At 38.3% G+C, this 23,408-nt stretch overlaps 1 protein-coding gene across 1 annotated transcript in view; it reads right to left on the reverse strand.

Annotated features, from left to right (window-relative positions):
- Window positions 1-23,408, reverse strand: part of ADCY8 (adenylate cyclase 8) — a 361,487-nt gene that overhangs the window by 122,269 nt on the left and 215,810 nt on the right. The window contains 1 exon segment of the mRNA XM_020997906.2: window positions 12,393-12,590. Coding sequence (XP_020853565.1) covers window positions 12,393-12,590 — 198 coding nt within the window.

Raw genomic sequence — 23,408 nt, forward strand, 5'->3', positions numbered from 1 at the left:
GGAGAGCTGACTGTTAAATTTTCAGTGTGAGCATTTATGCCATGGAAATTGGCAAATGGTGTGAACCAGGGCTTAGTTTATTATTTTGTTAATTGTTTAGACTTAAGGAAGTAATGGGGAAAATATTAATAATTCAGATAACACTTAAAAGTGAGTCCTGTATACATTTATTTTTGGCTATTCAACATTTCCCATTGTGCCCTTGGGATCTCAGGGGTCATTTAGTCTAATAATCATTTTACAGATGAGGATACTGAGGACCAGGGTGGTTAAATGATTTTACCAATGTCATACAGATAAAAAGTCACAGTAAGAGTATATTTAGGATCTTATTTTAATGATTAGAATTCAAAATGAGAGACCAGACCCTAAATTTTACAATGCCCAACTGTTTACTGTAAATTCACAAGGATAAGGTTACAGGGTCTAAGTTATAAACTACTCTAGAGATCATTTAGTATGTGTAATATACCTGGTCACGTGGTAAGTGTGAGGGGTGACAGGTGGGCAGCTGTAGAGGGCTATCCTGGCACCACTACAATTTTGAGGAAAACTGAGGAAGGCCTGCAGACTGTTGGGTAGATTTCCTGTGGTGAACTTTGAGGAAACATAGAAGTCACCCAGTATAGTAAGCATTCATAACACACTATCTGCATCATTAGAGTGAATTGATGAAAACAAAGATCTATTTGATTGTTGAGAAAGGGTGATCTAAATGCATTAAGAAGACCTCAGTTTGAATTCCAGTATTAGCAATATGACACTGGATAAGTCACTTTAGTTTTCTGAGACTCAGTTTCCTTATCTGTAAAATGGGAGTAATAATGTTTCCCTATCAACTTCCCTTTTGAGGTAAGGGCTTTGTAAAATGCTAAATGCTTATAAAAATGTGAGTTCATTTTTATCATTGAGTCCAGCTGTTTCATTTTCTAGAAGAGAAATGGAGACTGAGAGTTTAAATAACTTACTCAAAGTCATAAAGCTGGCTAATGGCAAAGTCAGGACTCACATACACATTTTATGAGTCCTAATCCAGTGCTTTTTCCATTACACTCTGCTCATTCAATGGTATCATCATATCATCATCATCATCTCTCACTTTTATTTAGTGATTTCAGGTTTGCAAAGCACTTTTTATACATTATTTCAGCCTCATATTCTTGTGATACAAGATTCCCAAAAGATTGGTGCTATTATTATCCCCATTTTACAGAGAAAAAGAGGCAGAGAAAGGTTACGTGAATTGTACAGGGTCATAGAGCTACAAAGTGTCTAAGGAGAGGTTTGAACCAAGGTCTTCCTGACCCCAAGTGCACTGCTCTACCTTCCATTAGACACTTTGTTCAGTTCCCTGTCCTCATTAATGTACCCAGACATTAGTGTACTCAAATCTTAAAAGATGCACATCGATGGGCTTCTTAATTGTCTCTAGTGGCCAGGAGAGAACATGCATTTTACATTTAGAATCCTGTAATAAGTGAAGGTCTCAACAAACAAATTCTTATGTATAATCTATATTGTTTCCTGCCAAAATTCAGTGGCACAGTGGATAAAGCACCAGGCCTGGAGTCAAGAAGATTCATGTTCCTGAGTTTAAATCTGGCTTCAGACACTTATTAGCTGTGTGACCCTGGGCAAGTCATTTAATCCTGTTTGCTTTACTTCCTCATCTGTTAAATGAGTCGGAGAAGGAAATAGCGAACCACTCCAGTGTCTTTGCCAAGAAAACTCCAAGTAGGGTCACAAAGAGTGAGACATGACTGAAATATTTTAAAAGTGGACAAAAATAGAATTAGGATTTGCTGCTTACAAAAGTTACCCAAAATAAAGGTTTCTTTAAGATAATATAATCTACTTAACTCTCTTCCTTATCCTGGACAGTCATGTATACTACCTGACGGCCTCATTAATTAGTTAATTGCAAATATACAAATGTAAATGTTATAATTATCTGAATTAAATGTAAGCTCTATGAGGGCAAGATCTGTTTCATTTTTCATTTTTAATCTCCCTGAGATACAACACAGTGCTTAATGGATACTTAATAAATGACCATTGACTTGCATTGAATATATAGCTCTAATGTCTACAAACATGTGAGTGCACACATATGCCTAGGTAGACAACCAGTACTGAATATTGAAGGTAAGTACTAGAAGGTTGTTTTCCTAGGTTTTCTTTATGTATTTTATTTCTGGCAAGGTAGAAAAGCACAAGCAAATGTTTCAAAATGCAGACAGATCCACCCACAAAAAATGGCTTAGCTTCTTCCTGAATAGTTATTTTGGTGGCCATGTAGTTGAACCAAAAATGGGTTTGAGCTAATGTTTGCTTTGGTTTCCTCGTGTATGTAAGGCTTAATTGGTCTCATTATTTTGTCTTTACCCAGCAAATTTATTTTTTAAAAGGAAACCATCATGCTTGGTAATAAGGAATACAGTGCAGATTATCATCTTCTTAGGGCCAATGAACACTATTTTAGGGTGCTCACATTTCATGTTGCCGACTAGTCTATAGTTACCTAAATTAATCACTCTTTGTAACTGAGATAGTGACATAATCTTATCATTTTCTTCTAAAGGTTATTTTATTAATGAATGTCACCTTTAGGATTTTTCTATATTAATACTAAAAATATCATTGTAGTATGTATTTACCATTGCTAAAGATGGAATGATGGCTAATAAAAAGATATATTATCAAATACACATTTTTGGTTTTATTTCTTCTATTGAGTTTATTAAATGTTGATTAAGGGTCATCAGTGGTCATGGAAAAAACGAAATTACATCTGAATTTCTAGAGTAACATTTGAATTTGAACTCTCCTGCATTTCATTAAGAATTAGGGGGCAGCGAGGTGGTGCAGTGGGTAGAATGCCAGCCCTGGAGTCAGGAGGACTTGAGTTCAAATCCTGCCTCAGACACTTGACACTTAAATAGCTGTGTGACCCTGGGAAAGTCACTTACCCCCACTGCCTAGTCGCCCCCCCCAAAAAAAAAAAAGGAATCCAGGTTTAGACAACACTTTTACCTATGGAAAGTAGTATTATTATGCAGAGTACTTTAAAAATCTCATCTAGATTAACTGTCTACATAATTAATTGTACTTTGGTTATAGAGGCATTGTTCACATTTGAATCTATAGCAAGTGGAGACAAATGAGAAGAGGCCAAAAAACATTTAGAGGATCCAACTTATTTGGATTTATCTGCCTAAATGTGGACCAGAACAGGAACTTAACACCTTCAATATCATTTTGTTGTTCTTCAGTCATTTTTCAGTCATGTCCAACTCTTCATGACCCCATTTGGGTTTTTTTTTTTTTGGCAAAGAGGATGGAGTGATTTGCAATATCCTTCTCCAGTTATTTTTATGAATGAGGAAACTGAGGCAGAAAGGATTAAGTGACTTGTCTAAGGTTCCACAGCTGGTAAGTATCTGAGGCTGAACTTGAACTCGTGAATACGTCTTCCTTATTCTAATTCCAGTGCTCTGTGTACTGCATCATCTAATTACCCATCAATAACATATCAAATTAGTTATTAAAACATCAGCAAGAACATTATGTAGATTTCCAGGACTGCTAGATTCATTTGAGGCTTTGGAGTATAGATTCTTTCATTCATATTTGATCTCTGCCACTTACTAGAAGAGCAAAGTGCTTTATGTAGGCATTTTTACATATAGACTATCTTTCAAATTTTGGAACCCTTTGAAATTTTTTATTTTGGATTTGCTTACTTGTGTGACATATCAAAAAAAATTTTTTTTCATTCCAACTGAATCTAGATTCCAAGTAGGATATTTGTAGTTAAAGATATTTTGATCACCAAATATATCCCCAAGATATAACATAGTGACTGGCACATGAGAAGTACTTAATAAATGATTGTTGACTTGCCTTGAATTAATTACATAGCTCTGATATCTACAAACACGTATGGATGTACGTATGTGCCTGGACAGTTAGTTTTGGGTCTTTTTCATAGTATAGAGTGAAGGATAGCAAGTTCAGAGTTTCATATGAATGAATGGATTCATCTAGATGAATGGATTCATCTAGATGAATGGTCATGTGGATTATTCATGTGGAAAACATCCATATTAACTTTCTATGTTGCCTTATTTGAAAAGCTAATGAGAAAGAATATTAGCAAAGAAATGGAATAGAATTATGTTTTCACTTCAATTGTTAAGTTAATTGGTTTAAATACACTGTTTAGCATTAATGCCATGAGTAGTCAGGGGTAAAAGAAAATGTGTTTGATTATGTATGACAATTTCTGTGGCTTAAAACCTGAACCTCTATTTGCTTCCCCCCCAAAAAAAAAGACCTTATAAGAAGATACAAAGAAAATAATGAAAATTGAAAAGTTTTATTTCAAAGGAAAGAATTTTCCTTAGAGATGTCGGTTATCGTTCATTGAATCAAATGCTGTAACAATGGACGAGTAAATTTCCACACGGGAAGACAGTATGAGTGCAGCAGGATGATGGAAGTGATCAACTGTCGGCCATGATAATGCACAGAAAATTGACCCTTGTAAGAAAGGTCATAAGAAGAATGCGCTTTTTCAAGACTAGACCCCATTCCTGATTAAAATGTCTCTCCAAAGTTCCTCAAAGAAGCAACAGAATCCAGATGATTTCATCAAAAATGGTGATGATCTGCAGCAATAGTGAGTCTCTTGAAATTATGCCCACTGAGTTTCTTTGGGTCCACCACATCCTTGATATTTTCACAACCCAGTATTTGAGTAATAATTGGGCTGATAAGCTAACAGTCCATATCTCTATGTTAAACTGAACGCTTCTCAAAGGAGACTGATTTTTCAGGATATAGGTAATCTAAAAAGAGAAGGCCAAGAAAATTGAACCTATTGATTAATTCCAAAAGAATGCTATTGAAGAAATGTGCTGCCAAGCAAAAGGAGGCTCTTTGTTTAGATTACAGGCATTTGCATAAGAGATGGAGAGAATCTTCAGAAAATGCACATTCATAACATCTAATTTTAAGAAGCTCTTTAAGATGCTATTAAAATGTACCATCAAAATCCAAGTAAAGAGTTAATTCTGATTTTAAATATCAACCTAGTTTTAAAGATGTTATCTTATCCTGAGAATATTTGATATAGTATTGGCAGAATGAACAGTTAATGTCTAACTTTTAAGTTATTCCTTTTCAAATCTTTGAGATAGATTGATAGGATATCAATATTGGATCTAGAAGGAATCTTGGAGATCATTTAGTACAACCTCTTCATTTTTCAGATCAGTAATCTGAGAACAAAAGAGGATAAGTGACTAACCCAAGGTTACACAGCTAGTATCTTAAATAGTAGGGCACGACCTTGAACATATGTGGTCTGATTCTAAATCCACCATAGTTTCCATTGCATAGCTATTCTGTTTTGAATCTTTAATATGAAATTTGAATGGGCTTTTCCAGCCCAAACTTTATTGGGTTTGTATATCTCTTAGCAGAGAAATGAAGAATGGTAGTTCTGAGATATAAACCTATGGTAGACTCTGAAGCCTACAGGTAGATATTAAAGAAAACCATCCTGTTATTAGATAGAAGGACACTTTAAAATTAGGATACTTCAAGGATCAAAATACACCTGCAAATACGTATTTACGTTCTTTAACCCCACCCCACCCCCATTAACCTAGGCTTTTAGCACATATTTCTGTTAATGTACAAAAAAAGAGGCCCCTTGAGGTATTCCTAGTCTGGCCAGAAGAAAAAGGAAATACTCTATGAAAAGGATCATTTGCATGAATTCACAGCCCTCTGTGGCAGGCTTTGATAACTGGTGTCAATGACTGACCAACTTGGCAGGTAGCTCTAACAGAAGCAAGATGATTTATCTGTCTCAGAACCAGATGGCTTGAGTTCAAGCCCTAACTCCAGTACTTGTTAGCAGTCTGACCTAAGAACATCTTTTAATTGCTCTATGCCTCCATTTCCTTATCTGTAAAATGGGATAAATAATATTCTGACTACCTATCTCATGAGGTTGTGACAGAAGTGCTTTTGTAAATGTTAAAGTGCCACATAGATGTCAGGTATTGTTATTAACTGGATCGAGATCTTTTCAAGTTGGTTCATTATTTCTTCCTATCTTGTCTAAACTAAGGACGGATAGAGTGATGATTTTGTCCTCAGTGCGTATAGTAAAATCATATTGTTGCTGAGAGCCCATTCTATAAAGGCAACACTAGGAATGATTGGTGGTGGGGTGGTGGAGAGTCCCTATGTTAACAACAGCAGCAAGTCTCCCCACCCCTCCCACCCCCCCAAAAAAAAACCTAGAACGTCCTCTCATCTGACCCATGGCACTTCATCTCTTAAAATGAATTTTTTTTCCATCTGTTACCTTTGATGAATCTGTTTAGCCCCTCCATATTAGTTATTCAGAAACAAATTAGCATTTTAAAGGGACTTCTTGGAGGGAAAATGACACTTATTACTAGTGTGTATCCCAATACAGCACAGTATCAGAAACAGACACCTGGTCTTGAAGCAGGGAAGAAGTAAGTTCAGGTTCCATCTCAGAATCTCAGGTTCACGTTGGCTGTGTGACCCTGAGCAAGTCACTTTAACCCTGTTTACCTCAGTTTCCTCCTCTGTAAAATGAGCTGGAGAAGGAAGTGGCAAACTACTCCAGTATCTTTGCCAAGAAAACCTGAAGTGGGATCACAAAGAGTCAAATACTGAAATGACTGAACAAGTAGGTAGATGAGCTAGAGACCAAACCACATGTGGAAAAGAGCGCTGATTGGCCCATGAGCATCAAATGAAACATTTGCATCCTTTGGGAATGAAACGACTAGATTTATGCAATTGGCATTGTGAGGAAAAAACCCACGGGAAGAGACTGGTAGACATGGTGTTTTTTAGCAAATGTAGCCATCTATTCTGGGGAAGCCCTCTGAACAAATAGGATCCTGCATGGGATTTGATAGATTTCAGTTGAAAATCCTCACCCCTGGCCCTTTTGTTTAGACTCCCTCTGAATCAGGGGTGGGGGGGGGGGTAGGAAGCTTAGAGACCCACCAGACTGACTTCTAAACCCTGGGACTGGTGCTAGTGGGGGGAGTGAAGAGGAAATCCTTCTGCTCTTCTGGAAGCGTGAAGTTTACATTTCCTTTCGTGGGGATTGGAAATGCACTGATTGGGGGTGGAAACCATAAGAAGAACCTCTTAGCAGACTCAGAACTGATACTTTTTTTTTTCTGTAAGTATCAGGGATCTTCTCTTAAGATCTTGAGGTGGAAGATCTAGTTGAAGGAACTGGAAATGTTTAAACCATAGAAGAACAGACCCAAAGGGGATATGAGAATATGATAGATGTGTAGTAAAAGTAACTGAAGGTCTGTTATGTGGGTAAGGGATTTGACTTGTTCTCTTTTGTCCCAGTGGAAATGATAGGGGAAAGTGGCTGAGGCAAACTGAGGCTTGATAACAGAAACAATAAATAAACCTTCTTAATGCTTGGAACTAACTAAGACTTTAAGTAGAGGATAGATGACCACTTGTCAGATGTGTTATTGTGAGGATTTCTTCTGTGACTGTTCTCTCCATGTTGTATCTATATTCTTTCCCAGCGCATCTTCACTAAGAGCAGGACTCTCTTGATATTCATGATTGTATTGTGATCCAAAATCGCGTCGATCCCCTCCCATCCTAATATCACAAGACTTTGGTAATGCAATCAACATCATTTAATGAAAGTAGTGATGAAAGCAGGTGAGTACTTGCTTATGGGCACTAGGTAAGTGCCTTGTAAATAGTAAGTGCTTAAAACATGTTTGTTTAATTGAACTGTCTGGTGCAAAAATTAACAAAGTATGGGCATGCAAACACTTAAGTGAAGTCCTCAGAAAAGCAAGTCCTTTATCTCCACCCTATCGAGAGTTTCAACTAAGCAGGAATAGATTGCTTTCCCTGACCTAAAATTACATAACCCTCAATTTCAGTATGGACCTACAAGGAGGAGCAGAAAGAACTGGCATGTGTTGGGTTTGTGAGCCTTTCTCCTAAAAATACAGTTCTTAAATAGTTAACTGAATTCCTCATCTGTTAATGAAAGTCCTATTTTTACACAGTACTTTTTTTTTAATGGAAATGCCAGTTTTAGGAAATAAAGTGCCTGACTATAAGGAAAATTTGAATAATGCTTACAAGTCTTTTGTATGTGTTTTGATGGTGTTTTTTTGCGCCTTGATTCATTAATAAAGGAGAAAAGAAGGCATAACATGTCACATTACATTTTCTCAGACCATTGTTCAAACAGAATATTTTCTTTTTTTTTCCCTGAGAAAATTACCAAGGTAAATTAATTATATCCATTCTCACTCTTTCCCACTAGGAAAAGCACTTTCACATAATGACTGCAATTCTGAATTCATCACATAAAATGTGTAGGTTTTTTTTAATGGGAAAAATGCTTTTTAATTTGCTTAGAAAAGTGTCAGATCAGGGAGAAGTAGGATAGTGAATAAAAGAATAGACAACGAGGCAGAAAAGTACTTGGTGATGTGAGAAGGCCACTACAACTAAGGTCCTGCAATCTTCCAGGCATGTACGAGATCTTAGATATTCCTAGAGTCCTGGGTCAGTGTTGTACTGGAGCCAGCTTGAAAAAGCTGCTGATAGTTAAATCTTCAGTATAAGCATTTACACCTAAGAAATATGCAAGCTGCATATCAGACCCTGATTTATTGTTTTGTTCATTGTTTACATTCAAGAAAGTGATGGGGAAAATATTAGTTATGCATTAAAATTAAAAGTATGTCAGGCATAATTCTCTGAGAGACCATTGTTAAACATTTCCCATCACACAGTTGCACAGGATTGTATCTCTAGAGGTGGAAGGGACCCCAGAGGCCATGTAGTACATACTTATAATTTTACAAATAAGAAGAGAGGCCCTAGCATATGAACGGATTCGCCCTACGTCATACAGGGATTTGAACCCAGGTCTTCTGACTCTAGAATCAACATTCTTTCAATGGTACTATGAAAAGCTGAAATGTTATTCTTCGAATTAGAAGTCACCTTGTCCAAGCAACACCCTGCTCCCACCTTCTCATTTTACAGGGGAGGTTATGGAGGTTTAGTGATTAAATCATTCTTTTCATAGCAAGTCAGCGGCCAAGCTGGGACCCAAACTTCCAGTTCTTGGTTAGGAAACTGGAACGAACCACATTTATACTCTAAGGGGTCTTTCCATTGCAACATGCTTTTTTCTGGGGTCAGTAGTAGACAGCTTCTAGGCCCACAATTAGACATTTTCCTGTATGCATTTAATAGCTCCAAAAGAACAAATGGAAAGAGGGTTTGGGGAGATGCTTTTCTGTAGTCCACTAGAGAAATACCTATTTCCAGGCAATATCCCTGGCTGCTCCCAATTCACCTCCTCCCTCCCTCCCAAGACAGCCCATTTCACTCTGGGACAGCTCAAAATGTAGGACTACTATGAAGCCAAAATTTGCCTCACTCTTACTTCTGTCTTTTGTTTCTGATTCTTCCCTTAGGGGCCAAGCAGAACCAGTTGAATCTAGATTTCTGATGAAAGCCTTTTAAATACTTAAACGCTGTTGTCAATCATCTCCTCCTTCCCCCTCCACCTTCCCCCCTCTCTTCTCTGGGCTAAATATCCCTATAGTACCTTCAACTGATTCTTTCTTTAACTGTGTGAGAGACATCGTTGATTTTAGAACCACGAAGCTCAATTTACACGGCTAAAGTAGAGAATTTGGATGGGACTCTACTCTAAATTACCCGGATTGGCTGTGTGGACAAGCTCCCATGAAAATCAAAATAATGCCCTTCTGTTTCCCTTTGATTGTTTTGTATATATTTGTGTGCATGTTGTCCCTAGCATTAGATTGTAAGCTACTTGAGGTCAGAGACTGTTTTTTATCTCTTTTTATATCCCTAGCCTTTAGCATAGTGCCACTTAATAAATGTTTGTTGATTGATTGATTGTGGAGTTACAATCCAGAGTTTCCTTGTCCAGAGTACATTAAAATCAATTGCCTCATGGGTAATTACAGGGAAAGCTAGAGATTTCCCATCCCACATAATTGTTATTCCCCTGAGAAATTCACAAGCTTCTTTAGATATACAACTGACAATTATAAAAACAACAACAAAAAAACAACCAAATCTCCAAGTATTTATTAAGTACCTACTATGTGTCAGGCATGTGGTAAGCACCTTAAAAATATTATCTCATTTGATCTTCACAACAACTCTGGGAGGTAGGTGCTATTATTATTCCCATTTTACAGTTAAGGAAGTTGAGCCATGCAGAGGTTAAATGACTTGCCCAGGGTCACATGGCTAGGAAGTATCTGAGGATGAATTTGAGCTCAGATCTTCCTAACTTGAGGTCCAGTGCTCAATCCATTGAGCCACTAATCTGATGTGACTAAAAACAAAAATTACTTTGCATGTATTTTTGTTTGCCTAGAATATATAGTTCATGACCCAAGCAAGAAAATCTTTATCAGGATTATACATTCAGCATTGGAAGGAAGCTCATCTAATGCTCACTTGGTGAAATTACTTGCTCAGGGTCAAACAGCTAACAAGTATCAGAGGTAGGATTTGAACCCAGGTCTTCCTGACTCTGCGTAACTCTTAACAGTTCTCTAATAGAGCTCAGGCTATGAAGTGGTACAGTAAATAGAGAGCTGGGGCTGGAGTCAGAATAGGCCTGAGTTCAAATCTGGCTTTAGACATTTAAGTAGTTGTATGACCCTGGGCTTAATCTTTGCTTTCTTCAGTTTCCTCAATTGTGAAATGGAAATCATAATAGCCCCTACTTCACCAGGACATTGTGAGGATCAAGAGAGATGATATTTGTAAAGTGTCGGACACACTGTAAGTGCTCAATAAATCCTTGTTGCCTCCCTCCAAGTCCCCTGCTCTATCCACATAGCAAACAGGAAATTGGTTTGAGTATAACGTGATCTCAAAATACATTCCTTCCTTTTGAGATCTTAGTAGGACTACTCTAAAAGATTCCTTGTTAAAAAGCAAAACAAACCATTGTTTGTCTCCCAGTTCTTTAGATGTCCCAACTGAAACAAGTACATCTAATCTTAAAACTCATGAGACAAAGTTTGCTTGACATTTTTTTAGCTGGCTTGGCTATTGAATTTGTAGTGATCCGTCTTGGTTTTTCTTCTCTACCTTGCTACTGCTCAGGCATTTCTAGCTGGGAGTCAAACATGAATGAGTATTCCTTCTGGAATTTTCACGTTTGAGATGGTTTAAAAAGGGAAATGCTAGGTGTACCATGAACACGTCTGTGCATATGCATGTTCGTTTGATGGTCCTGAAGCGAGTGATGGATGCTCACGGTGGCAGCTGAGCTAAGACGTACAGAATTGCTCAGCAGAGCTTGGCACTAAATTCCTTGAGCTGGAAAGTCCCCTGCTGTTCTTTCCTGAGGCCTATGCTCACTCACAGAGGGAGGGGACCATAGCAGATAATGGGCTCCCCTGGCCTCTCTGAGCTGAAGCTTGTCAGTTACGATCAGTGCTAAGGAGCAATCCTGTTCCTTTGCACTGAGAGATCTCATCTTCCCTATTTCCCTTTCCTGTAGAGGGTCAACTTAGTAGCCTGCATCAGCTGGTGACTGCCCCGATTAAGGACCAGAAGGTACTGTAAGACTGATAGAAGAACAATATGTATACCTTAGAGAAATAGGGTTCTTTTTGGCAGGGAGAGACCTGTGATGACACAGGAGTCAGAAAAATCTCAGTGGGGAAAATCCTTCCATTGATGCAGATTGGCATTTGGGTTGTCATTTATAATCTTAGCTAATTTTCTGGGGGCACTGAGAGATTAAATGACTTGCTGAGGGTCACTTAGTATCGATCAGAGACAGAATTTGAACCCTGGTTCTCTTGACTCCAAGGTTTAGCCTCTTGTCACATGCTATTCTTCAAATTTTACCTGTATAATTATTAGGATTTGACCACTGTGGAGAAGAGCCCTGGTGGGATGATGGTGGAATAGGGAGAGTTAAAATTAGCCATTCCCATTTTATTCCAACAAAGATACCACCTGGCCATTAAGTAACAATGAGAAATGATGAAGATCCAAAACAGCATTCTTTCTTTTCTTTTCTCTTTATAGAAGGTGCCTACTCCTGGAAAAAATAATCTCTGCTTTAGCTACTATAGGTCCTATGATAAGAACCATCATTTCCTTCTATGGCCTTTAGTCCACTCATGATTTCAAAACAGAAAAAGAAAAGGAAAAGCCGAAACAAAAGCAAAACTAGACCCTAGCACTGTCTTTATTCCCATGGACATTTACAACAATTTACGTTGGTAAAACAGAAGCGGCTACCATGACCCCACTACCTTATGCTCCAGGCTGGAGTCTTTAAACATCAGTGAGAAAGGCTTGATATGCTCTCTTCTCAATTTATCGCCACTCCGTAAGTCGATGGTGTGCTCTATTCTCTTGTTAATTTCCTCAGGCCCAGACTGGACATGCAAAGCTTGTGCAAGATGGTTTGGAAGCAGATTTATTGAATTTCTTGTTAGGGCAGCCAGAGTCTAGGGGAAAGCACATGCACAAAGAATAAACCTGCTAGTCCCCTTTGGGTTAAAAAAATTAAAATAAAAAATTTAAAAATGCAATGTTTTTAGATCATGTCGCATTGCAAACTGTAATAGCATTCCATGCATTTTTATTCAGTGAAACCTACGGGAAGCGGAAAGTCAGAAAACATATTACAGTACAACAAGTTGCTGCTTTTGCAGCACATTTGAGCGAGGGCACTTCTCCCTCTGTGTAGGTGCACTGAATTCCTTTGGTTAAAGGTTTGTATGCTTGAAAACAGAATCATAGCATCACATACACCGTGTCAGAGCTGGAAAGGACCTTAGAGATCATCGAGGCCAAGAGCAATTTGTGGACCAGAGAGGGGAGGGACTTGCCCAAGCTCAGATCTGGGCCTGGTCTCTAAGGGGGCCCTTCCCTGGTATGAGAGAAAGAGAAAAAAATAAAGCAAAGAACCAAATACAGGCAAATTCCAAGAAGTCCACAGATGCGATCTGCTCCAACATGACATCAGAGTTAGATTCCGCAGCTTCCTGTGGTCTTTCATTTGGCTGTGGGGGAGATAATTTACAGAGTACCATGTTGCATTTTTTTCTATCTGGAACTGGCTCTCATCTTTAGACCTCTTTAGGGATAGATGGCCATGAAAATGTTAATATACACAGTTCATATTTCTGCAGCACTTCACAGTTTACAACAAACCTGTGAGGGTAGGAAGTGCAAGAGTTCTTAGCCTCATTTCACAAAAGAGAAAACTGAGGTTGGCCCCAGAGGTAGACAGTTAGTAAATGTAAGAGCTGGGACTTGAACCCAAGTCTTATGAATCTTAGCCTCTTCTATGACATTGGGATAATGAATATATAATTTCAAATTCATTCAAATTTTTGCCCATATGCCACTGCAAATGTTTATGCTCATAAAAATCTAGAACATATCTTTTGAGAAAGAAAATGCAAACAGAGGCATTCTTCTGCCATTTTGGCATTTGTAGCTGAGAGATGGTGTGATTGCTGTGGTTGGTAATAGGATACTAAAGCTGACATAAGAATAAAAGTTGACCTGGCACCTTCCATCCAAATATGGTGAATAGACAACCACAGTTACCAGCCCATCTCAAAACAATAGACAAATCACACTATTGAGTCACAATGGACTAGAGCAATCCAGAGACAGGGAGCTCTTGAACCCCTGAGGTGATTCCTTTGGGGGATGGGGATTTGGTACTTCAAGTACCAAGGGGTAGGGAGGCAGGGTAGAGAGTCTCATGACTGCGTGCTTGACCCACTCTTTTCTCCCAGCATTTCATTTGGCACCCTGTTCAAGGGCACCAATTATATTAGGCAAAGTATCCAGAGTGAGAGAATTTTAAAACTGGAATGGATCTAAATGGTCTAAGCCTTCATCTCTGAGACATGAAGGACTCAATAGTTGAGTGCCTTTCCCAAGGTCATACAGTTAAGAGTCAGAGCTAGTATCCCAGTCAACGGCATTAGAGTTCTACCAGACATTCATAAACATCAAATTTGAGCCTCAAATTCATATTCTACAAGTGAGAAAACTGGGGCTAAGAGAGGCACCCGCATCCAAGGTCACCCAGTCATTGAGTGACTGAGCTAGGAGTAGACAATAGGTTTTGCACTTCTCGGTCGTGTGTTCCTTTCATTATTTTTAAGCCAAAGCTTACTCTGAACAAATGACAGGATCTTATGTGGCTTCATGCCCCCTCTTTTTTTTTGTGGAAATATATTCAGTTTTACTTTAATTAGGGGCTCCAATGGGGCTATAGTTATTGCATCATGGGGTCATAGATCCAAGAGAAGGGACCTCAGAGGTGATGGGCTACGTTTTTTATTTTACAGAAAAGGAAAATGGAGGCACAGAGACAGGGAATGACTTGCCCCAGGTCCCATAGGCAGTATATGGCAGAATTCTGGGAGAATTCTCCTCATCCTTGGTCTAGGACTTTCTGAGAGAGGTGTTTTTGGCCAATGAACCAGTGAATATAAACTTCCAAGCAAAAGAAAACAAAAAAAGATAGGTAGTTAATGGGGGTAGGAGAGAAGGGCAGAGAAGCACATCTGGGAGGGAGAAGAGAGTAGGGAAACAGAGACAAGTCTCAGTAAAGTGACAAAAAATAGGTGCTTCAGAGTGCTCCTCTACTCTCTCCTGAATTCAGTACTATTAGCACAACCTCACTGCAAGCAGGGGACCAGCAGCTTCTGCTTCTGCCTCATAAATCTGTTATTGATTACTTGAGGAAAAATGTTTCCAGAGCATCAGGCAGGTGTCTGGAGTTATTGTGCTCCCTTGGAAGGAAGCATGAAGGAAGAGCATGCAGCTCTGGTTGGGCTTTTACTAAGTGGCTTACAGCTACCAGGACCTTGCTGCCGTGTACTATCTGTTGGAACTCTGGTGGCTAGCAATAGGGCGAGGAATTGAATATATATATATATATATATATATATATATACATACACACACACATATATTCAAAACAAAGATGTTTCCCCTTTTAAGTTTTCCTTCTATGAAATAGAAATATGCTGTTTTAGGCATGTCACCTACACCTTCTCACAGGATCACATTGAGGGATATAATGAAAAAGATGCCATGCCTCCAGGGCCTTTAGGGTAGACCAGCATGAAATCCAGAGTAAGGCCAAGTGCCCTGTGGCCAAGGGCTCAATTCCCATTGGTTGTTACTGCTTTTGGCAACAGGCCAATGGAAATTCCCTGACTGAAGAGTTCCACCAAATGCTACTGGTTAGTTTTGCAACTGCTCGTTTCAAGGCAGAACAGAACTTTTTGTTGTAGCTGTTAAAAAGCTCTTAGCAGAGGCCTTATGAAAAAAGCATTTTGTCAAAACTGCTAAGTCAAATCAGAATGCCTTTCTTGATTTAATCATATCTGCTGTTGTGAGGGCAGTGACAAACAGTTTGTCCAGAAAGTCATATCTTAGTCACTATGTACAGACTACATATGTTGGATTATCAGAGACACACTTTAGTTAAAATCTTCTCTCTCCCTCCCTCCCTCTCTCTCTCTCTCTCTCTCTCTCTCTCTCTCTCTCTCTCTCTCTCTCTCTCTCTCTCTCTCTTCCCCCCCCCCCCGGGCTAATGTGCTCTTGATTTTCTAATCCAGATTGTTTCGTGGGTTCTGGCCAAGGAAGAGCAAAATCATGTTGACATTAGCTTAAGTGACACAGAGAAGGAAGATGGGCAGCTCAGTCTGCTGCCAAAGTAATCCCATAGTATGTTCTATGACATCAATAACTTATATGCCATTTGTAGTTTGGGATTATCTGTGCCAATGATCCCTTTCATTACTGGAGGTAATTGTGAGTTGACTACACATTCAGTTTTAGCAAGAACAATTAAAAAAAAATCAACTGCCAATTTCACTGGGGAGATCTGCATGGAGTGTTTGGGATAATTTATCCTTTTCCTCATTTATTCTGCTATGGTCAGACTGGAATAAAACCTCTAGCAGTAGCATTTAGCTTTATCTTCAACAGTTCACAGAAATACAAGACTGAGTTAGTTCAGAAACATGCTAGATAATAGCACCAATTTTATGATACTATTTCCAACTGAAACTGATCTGTGAACTGTGGGGAACTATGCTTTCCATGAGCAATTTATGTAATTGGCTCAGGAATGGGGAAATAAAAGAAGTGGAAAGATGAAGGTGGAAGGAAATGTCATGAGATTAGTGATGGATTTTTTTTCCAGGGAAGTTTGTACCTACACATAGGAAAATCAGTGCTATGATGAATGGGGTATGCCAGAGTTTGGGACTGAGTTGGCCTCTCATATTTGAGGCGCACAGCAAAGAATATTCACATTAAACACTTTACATTTAGAGCTGGGAGGGACCTCAAAAGTCATCTAGTCCAACCCCTTCCTTTTTTAAATGAGGACACTGAGAACTAGTGAGCCCCTTAATGGGGCTTTCTGAAGGTCACCCAGATGGTAAGGTGCAGAGCTGAGATTCACACCCAGACCCTCTGATGCCAAAACCAATGCTCTTTCCATTGCACCAACCCTGACATCTGGTGACAGAGAGTAGTATTTTTGCCACTCAAGAAATCCTGAAATTGTGTTCTCATGCAGAACTGGCCTTGGCCCAACTTAAAAGAAAAAAAAAAGCCCCGCTTGAATCTAGCTTTCTGAGCATAGAAATTCCTTCTAATGATCGGGGACTCTAAGTCAACCATCAGAAAATGAGATTATTATTATATTCATTTTTATATTACAATTTTTTTTAAAAGTCCCTAGGTGTAGGTGCAACGGCAACTGTTGCATGCTTTTTTCTCAGGTCTCCGTGAGGAGTTCTGACCCTGAACCTTCTGTCCTGCCCAGTAATAATTCTCTGGTGTTGATTCCCCTGAGAGTGGGCCTCTCTGCTCTCAGCCAGGTTGCTCCTCAGGTAACAAAAGCATTCCTTATAACTGAGCTCAATGTCCAAAGTCTTTCCAGATTGGTAGATTTTGATAGAATTTGTGTCCGTACTAAGCTGTTTAGCAGTCTTACATTTATAAAACCATTAATTTCATATTTAGTACATGAAATCTATGGAGTTGAAGCAGGGGCCAATTGCTTCTTTGCGTCTGACTTTTTTCCCCTTTATGTTATCCATGGAAAACTCACCTTCATACACATCCTGTGACTTCATGGAAAATCACTGACATTTATCAAACCAGATCCTACTAGTGAGGAAGTTATTCCCAGAAAGTCTTTAGAATTTTTAACTATATGCATTTTGCCATCAAATTGCAAGGTAACACTGAGAAAATTGGTATCTCATTACACTAAACCATAGAATCACTGAATTTGAGAGCTAGAAAGGACCTCAGGGGTCATCTAGTCTAATATAATCATTAACATAGGAGCCCTTTCTACAATAACTCTGATAGGTGATCATTCAGTCTCTCTTTGAATACTCGCAGGGATAGGATGGTCACTAATTTGTGAAGTAGTCTATTCCAGTGATAGATAGTTCCAATTATTGGAAAGATCATGCTTATGGAAGCAAATAATCACACAATAGTCCTAGTACTAACCTCTGAGACGATAAGTTTACTCCCTTAACAAAATGGCAACACCCAAAAATTTGAAGACAGGCATAACATTATAGAAACAGTAATATCTCTTAGTCTTCTCTTTTCCGGGCTAATTATGTTTAGTTCCTTCAACAATTCTTCATATGGTATGGTTTCAAGGGGCTATCCTCTTGTTTATTCTCTGTCATATACTCCCTGTTTTGTTACTATCTATCTAAAAGTGTAGTGCCCATGACTGGATAAAATAGAAATGACAGCCAAATCACATCCCAACTAAATAACAATAATAATAGCTAACATTTATATAGAGCCTACTCTACTTCCACAGGCACTGTGCTAAGTGCTTTATGATCCTCACAACAACCCTGGGAGATGGGTACTATTATTATCCCCATTTTACAGATGATAAAACAGAGGCAAACAGAGGTCAAGGAACTTGTCCAGGGTCACACAGCTAGTAAGTGCCTGAGACCAGATTTAAAATCTGGTCTTCCTGACTCCAGTTGTGGGCTCAATTTGTTGTGCTACCTAGCTGCCATCTAAAGCTGGATGGCTAATAAAGACTAGAGCTGAGATTCAAAACCACGTCCTCTGACTCTGAATCCAGTGTCATTACACTGCTGCTCCAGTGTATTATCAATATTAAAAGACACTGACCTCTCCATAAGTCTATTTCAACATGTAGCGTTTCTGGGTCCAAGAACTCAGAAAAGGCTAGTTTTTAAATTCCATTCTGACTTTTGAAAAAGGATGCTTTCTGTGCACAAGCTCTCAAGGAGAATTCTTGCTGACCTGAGAAGATGCATATGATTTTGTACAAACTTGGTGAAAAATAAGATTTCCTTAGATATCACACAGTGTTGACTATGCCTTGATCAAAAAGACACTTAGTAAATGTTAAATTGAATCAAAAACCAGCCTGTCACCAGTCTTCTAATCTAGGCTTAATCTCACTTTATGCTTCATCCAGAATGTTTTTTACACCTCCTCTTCCCTCTCCCACCCCACATGCAGCCATATGTTAGCTTTTCATGCCTCTGTGCATTTGTTTATACTATTCCCTATCAAAAGACTGTCTTCTTTCCCTCTCTTTTGTGAATTCTAGCTCAAATGCTGCACCCTCCATGAAGGCTTCCTTGATTCCTCTATTGGTAACACTTACTTCCTTGGACCTTAGACTGTATGTTTTGCCTATCGAATTCCTATGCATGATTTAAAATCAAATCCAGATCAGATGCTTCTACATTCATGAAGATTTCCCTGATGCCCCCATTAGTCGTCTCCTTCCACCTTGGATTTTCCTTAGCAATGCTTTTTATTAATTTTTAAAACACAATTTAATGTGTATTATAGTTACTTATGTTTCTATCTTATACTCCAACCCTAGTAACTAGCAGGAACTACTTCAACTAAGCTCCATGAAGGCAGGAATTCTATTTTATCTAAACCTTTCATTTCCCCCAATCACCTTCCATAAGTATCTTAGACAGTAGTTAACTAATAAATATTTGTTGACTTGAATAAGACTAAGTGCCCAAAAGGTAATGAAGAGGTTCATGGTGGGTTACATAAATAGCCTATACTGTATAACCAATGAGTAACTTCAAAGATAAATAGGAGTAGAAAACATGACCAGAGGAATTTAAGTCAGGTAGAGACAATGTGTTAGCTGTAGGGCAATGGTGAGAGACAACAGGTAGGGAGTCTGAGTGCTCTACTGTCGTCCTCACAATGTTAGGAGAAATTGAGGAAGACCTCAAGCACTTTGAATGTCTTGTGGTGATCATATGGGAGGACATAGATGATGCTGTACAGGATGGGCAGGTGTGGATGGGTTGGAAATGCATTGTTAGAGGAAACCTCCAAGTTGCTGAAATCACAGCTTCATTTGAGTATTCAAGAAGGCATCTTGTAAAAATAAACAGTAGCTGTTTGAATGCCAACTTTCTGTCTGTCTTATCAAAGACTACCCATAAGTGGGATTACTACATACTTCCTATTGACAGCTGAGCTTTACAACCCAGAATATACATTAAGGAAAAGAGAATACTTTAAATTCATAGCGAGAATATATTTGACATTATACTTTCTACCCATGGTCCATGCTGGGTTTTTTGCTCTGTTGTTTGGATAAGACACAACAACAACAACAACAACAACAACAGCAACTACTGCTACTGCTACTACTACTACTACTGCTACTACTACTGCTACTATTACTACTACTACTACTACTACTACTGCTACTATTACTACTACTACTACTACTACTACTTCTATAATAGCTAACATTATATAGCACTTTAATTTTATAAGGCACTTTACAAATACGATCTCATTTTATTTTCCAACAATCCTGAGAAGTAGATGATATGATCATCCCCATTTTACCGATGAAGAAACTGAGGCACACAGAAGCTAAATGGCTTGTCCTGAGTTAAGAGCCTGGCCAAATGACTTGCCCTTGCCTGAGACCAGTTTCAACTCAAGTCTTTCTGGCTCCAGGTCTACTGCTCTATTCACCTTTGCATCTAAAAAGGCTATCTGCACTGCCTGCATCCAGGTACTAGTGGATGGTCAATGTTCCATCACACAGATATTGATGAACAAGACTGCAAGCTGTTTGTCCTGTATGATTGAATTTTCTGAAAACACAAAAAAGTTGCCTTTTTTTAAATCATCAATTCCAAATAATCTGCTTGAAATAGTGTAATAGCAGGCTTTTCCTGACACTTGATGGGTTAACCAACTTGCTTCCTTGGACTTTTAAATATTGCATGTCCTCTCTCAGTTGATAGTTTTTGCCTAGGCTGGGTAGACCAGTTCCTTTTTCAGCTTCTCCTGTGCTTTCTGTCGTGATCCTGATTGATTTTACCAAGCTCTTCAGAAGCAAATCTGATCTGTAATCCAGGGAGCCATGACACCAAACTTAAGACTGTAACTGATACATGAGGGATGTTGCTGCTCTCCAGAACACTGACAGTTTCTGTGTAACACAGCGTCAACTGGAAATGGGATAATCATCCAATTAACTTGATAGCTAGACACTGGCAAACTGTACAATTCATACAAATGAGAATCAACTCAAGAGACCTCTTTTGGGTCTGAATTATTTAGTTTTTCAAACAACACTAGAGATGAAATTTCTAAAAATGTTGAAGTAATGAAGGGAAAACTATTTGGGGAGAAGGAAGAAATAAACAGTTTGGGAAAATTGAACTTTAAATTCAATACCTGCCTTTTTTTAGTACATCAAACTGCAAAAAATAGATATTTAATAAATTTTTGTTAGGCTGAACTGAATTGAATTATCTTCCTTTGCAGATCTCAAATCACTGATGATTTAAGAACCCAAAATTATATTACATACTGTGCACATAACTTGGTTTGCTCTAAAAATGTGGTATCTGGCATACTAAATTATTCAAACAATGATTACACATCACACGTTTAATTTATTTGTAAATGTTAAAATTAATATTTTCACATTAGGCCACCACTGAAGTTTTATCCTGGTTTCCAAATTACATGATTCTGCATTCCTGAAGACTATGCTAGTAGAGATCAAATTTTAGCAGGTCTATCAAGGGTCTTTACATTCTATGCCTAAGGAGCAACCTAAATGAGCTCTGAGAATTTCATTTCTAGAAGATTGGCCATCAAGTAATATCTTTCTTCTCTATTACCAACAACTCCAGAAGAGTATGGCTAAAATGTAGAAGGATGGCCACAGTGATGGAATCATGGATCCTTGCAAGTGGTGACATGATTTACACTGGATAACTGGTTCTTGCCGTCTTATAAGCAGACATGAAAATGAGAACAAATAAGAGACTTAGCAATATTTTAGGAAAACAGATACTCTTACTATGTTTTATTATTATTATTTCTTTTGTACCTCCTGCCACTCATAATGTCAATTAGATACACAGAGCACTGAGGTTTAGATAGGGAGGGGATAAGAACAAGACATGTGATTTCATTGATAATGGAAAATTCCCTGGATAAAGAAAGTCTCTTTGCCAATTCAAGACAATACAAGTCTCTTCAACTTCCAGTCTTAAAAAGTAGCCTAGAACACAGAGGTTAAACAACTTGCCTGGGATCACACAACCAGAATATTAGAATCAGGATTTGAACTGAGGCCTTCCTGGCTCTTAGGCTGACTATTTGCTTCACCTATACTATTTAGGGGCAAAAAGGTGGAAAAGTCCCCCCCATCCCTAACCTCACTGAATACTATTTTTGCTACGTGGAAATTGGTCTAATCAATTTCTTTCCTGAGCCCATTATCAACAGTTTGTTTTCATGCCTTTTCATTGGAGTTCCCCATGCCTGGAATGTTCTCCTACCAAAAAACAGGCCTCTTAGAATCCCTGGCTTCTTTTAAGACTCAGTTCTAAGACCTTCCTTCTTCAGGAGAACTTTCTTGGCCCCCCTAATTGTTATTGCATCGATTTCTAAGGTTACCTAATACATGTACGCATCTCTGTCTATAGATATGTATGTGTGTATTTATCTATACACACACACATATGTATATATGGATAGATAATAGATGATAAGATCTATATCCACATAAATACATCTTAGATCTCCTATAGAATGTAAGCTCCTTGAGGACAAGGACTGTTCAGTACCTATTCTTCAACTTCTAGAGAAATGCCTGGGGTCACTAAAAGGTTGTGTGACTTAACCAGATTCAGACAGTAAGTATAGGTCAAGGGACAGCCTGTCCTTATTGTAAATGATTTATAACAGCTACTGTAAATAGCTTAACGCTAATTTCTTATTACGTCTTCTTCATAAATCATTTGGGGGGAGTAAAGAGTAAGTGGTGATAAGTAAATGCTTTATTGTAAACATTTTATATTTCATTCTTAAAATTTCATTCATTTTCCCTTTCTTCCACCATTTTAGGGTGAAAGCAGCCCTTAGGATGAAATGCTGGATTCTTTCTCTCTCCCCCATTTTTCTCCCCCTTCTCTCACCCAACTCAAAGTTTTTTTATGTCTTTGACCATATTAACTGATTAATTAACATATTTCCAGTTTCATTTGGTCTAGAATTCTCAAACAATTTCTTAGGGTGGAATGGGGGAGGAGTTCAAATAGGTTGTAACTGTGGACAATTACTTGAGTTTTCAGGAACTCCTGTGGGTTTTCTATAAACATTGCTTGCAGGCTGCATAGTTGCTGTAAATCTGGTTTTGATGTGCCTTTACAGTTCAAAACAGTCTATGAAAAATATGTATTTATCTCTGTCCCCTCCATTCTTTCCTTTACATTGGAGACTTGGAAAAGCCAAAGAATATTATTCACTGTTAACAGATCCAATTATCTGGTATAATCCACTCAGAACTCCTGGAAAGGTTTCAAACCCACTTAACTTTTGGGACAAAGTGAAAAAAGCAGAGTACCATTAATGACTGTTTCCTGGCTGAAATTTGTTAAGTGGTAAGTTATCTTTTGAGTCAGAGCTAACATTAGCCCTGGGGTTTTCAATGTCAGAAGGAGAAATATTACAGGAAGATTTAAAATTTACTTCAGGGAAATTTCTGAACAAAGCATTCTAGGTTCTGGACCAGGAGTCTACAAGCTGTCCTGTCTAATCAACATCAAGCCTGTGGCCTCTCCTACAGTAATAGGAGTTTTTTGAATTTAGAAACTGTCCTTCAAAAAAAAGTCTTTGATTCTCTATATTTTATAAAAATAAACAGATTCAAATATTAGATGAGTTTGCCTGGAATA

The sequence above is a fragment of the Phascolarctos cinereus genome, unplaced genomic scaffold (genome assembly GCF_003287225.1).
Source record: "Phascolarctos cinereus isolate Bilbo 61053 unplaced genomic scaffold, phaCin_HiC Scaffold_4;HRSCAF=312, whole genome shotgun sequence".
Lineage (NCBI taxonomy): Eukaryota > Metazoa > Chordata > Mammalia > Diprotodontia > Phascolarctidae > Phascolarctos > Phascolarctos cinereus.